General features: G+C 44.4%; 1 protein-coding gene across 1 annotated transcript; it reads left to right on the forward strand.

Annotated features, from left to right (window-relative positions):
* The first annotated feature begins 980 nt into the window (after window positions 1-980).
* LOC109758824 (RNA pseudouridine synthase 6, chloroplastic) lies at window positions 981-5388 on the forward strand. Its single transcript, XM_020317690.4, has 9 exons — window positions 981-1285; window positions 1372-1500; window positions 1606-1860; window positions 2002-2083; window positions 2553-2668; window positions 2760-2814; window positions 2895-3006; window positions 3808-3977; window positions 4563-5388. The coding sequence occupies exons 1-9, from the start codon at window positions 1056-1058 to the stop codon at window positions 4866-4868; spliced, it is 1455 nt and encodes a 484-aa protein (XP_020173279.3). The 5' UTR covers window positions 981-1055; the 3' UTR covers window positions 4869-5388.
* The last annotated feature ends 612 nt before the right edge of the window (window positions 5389-6000 follow it).

The raw sequence follows: 6000 nt of genomic DNA on the forward strand, positions 1-6000 counted from the left end.
GTGCACGCACACACTCTGGACGTAGTCGCCATGGCTTATTGCCCATCAACTTATACTCCCTAGGACAAGTATTTCTGGACGAAGGAAGTATTTAGGAACGTATGAATATATTAAGTGTCATAGTTCTTCGCAAATCGCAACAATGAAGAAGAAAACATTGATAAGGCCTTGTAGAAACTTTAAAGACCATAAAAGCAGCCAAATCCAGATGTATCAACGGGGAACCTAAACCGACAGGATTCCGGAAGACCCGCCGAAGACACAGCTTCACCTCCGCAGATGATAAGCATATCAACGGAACGGGAAAATGTCAGGAAGAATATTTTTCCTGCATTATAGCAATGTCGCCGTCTCGATGCTCCAAACCAAACTTCAAGACTCTCTAATATATATATATAACAGCCACTCGAGCATACATGCCGTTGCACGATAGGTCTCTATCTAATGTCGAGCTTGCTGCCGTCCATGACCATGCACCGACTCCCTCTTCTAGGATGACCCAGTCAGGCTGGGTTGCCATTCGGCCATTGAAGATCACCGCACTGGATCTCCAACACCGTCTGACAAAGACCGCCACTCGAGCATACATCTCCTTCGCCATTCCACCGCAGCCATCCACAAAGCACGCGCGCGATCAGGACCTCCTCGTTGCTCTACGGCCTTCGCTCGGCAACACGGCACCAACCTCTCTCCACGAAACATTTTTTGTCCTGGTTAGGGGATGCTTGATTAGATAGAGAAGGGGGAAAAACTATACACGTGATTAGATCTGATTTTTTTGTGCTAAACTTGTAAGAAAATTTTCCGTGCCTCAAATATATTCCATAACGGCGAGAAATTATCTAAGGGGGTAGGAACAAAATTGGTTTGTGAATACTGTAATCCTAGATACTTTTTCTACAAATTTATGCTATACTAGTTTAGACAAAGTTTAGACGAAATAAAACTATATTTAGCACGAAAAATATCGCCATCTTATCTTAGGCGAGCCCAAAGGCAGAACGGCAAAAACCCCAACAAAGGGGAAAAGCTGAACCCCGCCGCCGCCCGCCGGAATGGCGAAGCCCGCGGCGTCCTTGGCCTCCCTCCTCCCACAGCTATGGCACCGGCCCTTGCCGCCGCCCCCCCTCCTCCCCCGCGCCCTCTACTCCTCCTCCCCGCTCCTCACCACCCACCGCATCCCACGCCGCCGCCGCCGCTTCTCCCCCACCACGCACCTCGACGCCGCGGCCACCGCCAGAGCAACCAGAGCCGCCGACCCCGTAGAGGCCCTAACAGCCACCTCGTAAGCTCCCCTCAACCCCGCCCTCGCGAGCAGCTTCTGCTCCGCAGGCAGCACACTGATGGTGTTGGCATCTACCGCACCTGCAGGTACCCAGCGTACGACAGGCTTCTGCCCTGCCCGTCGAAGGACGACCCTCCGAGGATCGAGCACCTCGTCGCCCGGGAAGACGAGGTCGCCGGCGATTTCATCTCCAGGTCCCTCAACCTCCCCCCTCTGTAAGCACCCATACGCTCTGCATCTGTATCTGTTACGCTAGCTTATTGGAAGGTGAAATGCCTAGGCCGGCGCACGAGTGATTTGGTAACATTGTGGGCGTGAAGGTACGTTGCAGATCTCATCAGGTTCGGGGCCGTGTACTACGCCCTTGTTGCGCCGCAGCCGCCCCCCTACGCTGCTCCGGAGCATGTGAGGATCTTCAGAGAGGTGACAGAGCCTTCGCTCCTTCGCCAGAGGGCGTCCATTAAAGGGAAGACCGTGAGGGAGGCGCAGAAGACGTTCCGGGTGACGGACCCCAGCCAGCACCTTGAGGCCGGCACTTATCTAAGGGTTCATGTGCATCCCAAACGGTTCCCCAGGTAAAATTCTGTAGTTATTTTTACCTGCTAGGATGGTTTGCATTGGTGACTACTATCAGTTATGTACTATAACTACTGTGATGCTGATTGACCACATTGGGTTGTGTACTAATGCGTCCGTGGTTTACCAAATATTATCAGGTGCTATGAAATTGACTGGAAATCCAGGGTAGTGGCGACCACTGATGACTTTGTTGTCCTCAATAAGCCAGCTGCAACATCAGTATGATCTTTTTTTTTTTCCTTTCTCCCCGGCTTTTATATCTACTGTACATTTCCAAGGTCTTTCTGCAAGTACTGGTTATGTTTCTGCAAGTAGCTATCTGGTTTCTCTAATTTAGCTAAGCACTTATTATCTGTGTCTTTTCAAAATTCCATTGACTGCAATCCGTTTACTTCACTAAATCATTTACTTCACTAAATGTTGGCTCCATTTAAATTAAAATGTAACTAACTCGTGGCTTCATAAAATTAGAACGTAGCTAATTGCTGGCCTCACATAATTTTAAAAACTATACACCACTGATGTAAGAGGATGCCCAAATGTAAGACCAGGATTATTCGTGAAACATGATTTTTAGTTTCAGAGCTAGTGGGTTGAGGAAAGATCTAGTTAGTGCATCAGGCCATGGATAGAAGTTTAAGGGTCCAAATTCCAAACTAATATCCGTTGATAATTTTTCAATGTGTAGGTAGGAGGTGCAACTGATAATATTGAGGAATCCTGTGTGGTTTTTACTTCACGTGCATTAGGATTGGAGAGCCCTTTAATGACAACTCATCAGATTGACAACTGTTCTGAGGGCTGGTTTGTCTTTTGCTACCAACTTATATAAACCACACTTTGTAGAATGCAAATAACTAATCCCATCCTTTTCACTTACTTTGAGAATTTGCAGTGTGGTATTGTCTAAAACCAAGGAATTCTGCTCAGTTTTCCATGGATTGATAAGGGTACGCTCTTTTATTGCTCAAATATAACATGTTGCTCTGTGAAACTCTGGTGACAATGGATTCTTTTTCTTCTGCAACAGGAAAAACAGGTTAAAAAAGTTTATCTCGCGCTTACAACGGAACCTGTGTCTCCAGGAATAATTACTCATTACATGCGTCCCCTTAATCGTGCTCCCAGACTTGTTTCAGAAGGTAATCCCTGAATTGCAGTTTGTTGCTCTAGTATGTTACTGTTAAAGTATGTTGGATTGCGATTCGCAAACATATTAGATTTCTGTTAAAATCTCCGATTTAACATATATGTAGTAACACACCATCATTAAATTGTGACCGTTCATTGCGACACGGAGTTTTGGCTCCTGGCTCATGGCCATACATGCACCCAGATGAATAGTAAAAAATGAAAAAATAGCGAAAGAAATCATTTTGTTTTGTAGCAAACATAACCGAGGGTTCTAGCCACATATAAATTTTCATGAAAAAATGGCATCCATGGTGTTCTAGGCGAGCACTGATTTTGTCTTCTCCATTCAGAACACCACGGATGACATTTCTTCACAAATATTTACACGTGCGTAGAACACTCGACCATGTTTGTTTTAAAAAAATGGAATTATTTAAATACGTATATTTTTGCTGCTCTTTTACTGTTCATTCAGGTGCGCGTGGAACCATGTCCACTTGATTTCATTCGAGATAAACAATTGTTTACGTATAAGACTCAAGTAGTACATGTATGTCAGATTTTTTAGTGTGCTGCCTTGTTACTCATTCAGTTGTGTCGATGCTGTTTGGATGTTAAAGAATTAATCAGTCTATGACTTGACTGAAACAAGTATTTGCATAAACTTCTAGCCTGACGGGTAGCATCTGCAGCTATAAACTAACGTAATTAGTGTAATATTGTCTTAGCATTGGATACTGTACCAGACATGTATAGATAATCTGCTATCCTTACATTAGTAGATTAATGTTTTTGTTATACTTTGCCAGATCATATTGAAAGATGGCATCTCTGTCAAATGGAGATATTAGACTGTAAGAAGGTTCCATGGCCAAAACCGTTGATAACAAAAGTCCACAAAGTGGACAACTGTGGGTGGCCCAAACAGGAAGCTGCCTATGAATGTAAAATCAATCTCATGACAGGGAAAACTCATCAGGTATCGTATCTTTATGCTTCAAAGCAATTGTTTCTTTATTTACGGTTCATCGTTCATCTGTGATGTTACAAACTCCTATTTTATGGAAAGGACACCGTTAAAGACCTTTTCTGTTTTCCTTTGGTAGCCTAAGAAAATTAAAACTAACAGGCTCTTGTCTAGGAATAGGATACTCTGATGTAAACTGTAAAATTAAGCCTATTCTGCTTTTGTTATTTAGTGTAATCAGAACATTTACATGGATCATATGGGATAGCAGTTTCGTGGATCAAGAATGCTTTGGTTAATCTTGACAATGCATAAAGCCCTGATTTCTCATTTTCAAAACTGGTACAAGAAGTTCCCTGTGTTTCCTTTCCTCCTTGATGATTGGATACAGAATAAAGAGTACTAATGCGAATATCTGGTTGCTCTTAAGCTCAATCTGCAGTTGTCTTGTGTTGCATCGAAGTACAAACGTTGCTTGTTTTTTGAAATTGAACAATTTGTCAATTTGCAGTTGTTTCATTCATTGGTACATTGTTTGTGTACACTGTTTCTTATAACCACACAGGCGTTGTAATATGTTAATTCATTGATATGCAGATTAGAGCACAGCTTGCTGCTATAGGTGCTCCAATTGTTGGGGATTCTGCGTACATGACTGGAGTGATCGCAGCAATGGCTAATCCAAGCATAAACCCATATGGTAGGGCGAGCTTGAATTACAACAATGAAGAGGAAAAGGCTGCTGCTGTTGAAGCGTGGGTTGCTTGCCATGGCAAGGAACCGAAATCCGTAATTGGTCTGCAAGCATCTGAAATCTCGTGGGATTATGAAGGCGAGCACCACTATTACAAGGCTGGGGTCCCTTGGTGGCGGCAAGACGCGGTGGAGTCCGACCTGGTTTGAGCAAAGAACTACACACATCTGAAAGGTCCCGATACACACATCTTCCGGTGGAGGGAAGGATCTGAGGCGGCTCACCAAGAAACATGCCCAACATATCATCGCTGATTTCGGGCTGGAATGCCTCGCCACCAGCAGCAAGAACCCAATTGACACACCAAAGATTGTCCGGCAGAATGTTTGACCTCTCATGTGTGACTGGTGCTGGAAACTGTAGCTGGTGTAATTCGGGACAGTGGTGCACTGCCAATGCAGTTTAACAATATTTCTTCTTTTGGGTGGGTTGACAAGATTTTGGCCAGGTGTTGTAGATCTGTGAATTGGCAGTTTTTTTTTTAGGGGTTAACCAAGTTTTTATTGCTAATAGACCACATTTAAGTGGGATACAAAAAGGATCATGGGGTTCCAAAAAACCACAAGTGCCTACCCCGATCCAACGAATGTGCAAACTTGGCTAATCTATCGGCATCGCTATTAGAGGCTCTGCCTTCGAAAGTAATATTACAATTGAAGACTACTAAAAGATTCCTGATCTCCGAGATGATTGCTCCGTATCTTCCATTGCTTCCTGTCTTGATGTCATTAACTATTTGCTTGGAGTCCGATGCTATAATAAAATCATTCAGTAGTAAATCTTGCGCAAGTGCTAGGCCTTCCCTGCATGCAATAGCTTCTAGTGTTGCAGCATCAGTTATCCCATGTATCACCAACGCTGAACTGCCCATGAAGTTTCCATCGGTGCTCCCACACACCGCAGCCGCGGTGCCACAGTTACGTGTCTTGGATATTGCCGCGTCCATGTGGATTTTAGCATGTCCCGCAGGGGGGGCCTTTGGGCGCCGTATACCAGACCTTGTCACAGGTTTATTCTTCACGGGACTCTTTAGAAGAAGTTCCAAATCAGCCATGAAATCTTTGTATGAACTCATGGGTTGCTGAGGGACTCTGGTAGATTTGTTCGTGTATTGCCTTCCTTCGAGCCCATCATATTGCCCACAAAGTAACTGCCAGCCTGATAAAAGCTTCGTGGGATAAGGTGTCGATCATGGAGAAAATCCACTGCTTTGCACTTGGTTCAGTAGTTACGCATAAATGTTCTGCCAACTCGCCATCCACCAATGCCCAAACACATCTA

This window comes from Aegilops tauschii, chromosome 2, assembly GCF_002575655.3.
Source record: "Aegilops tauschii subsp. strangulata cultivar AL8/78 chromosome 2, Aet v6.0, whole genome shotgun sequence".
NCBI lineage: Eukaryota > Viridiplantae > Streptophyta > Magnoliopsida > Poales > Poaceae > Aegilops > Aegilops tauschii.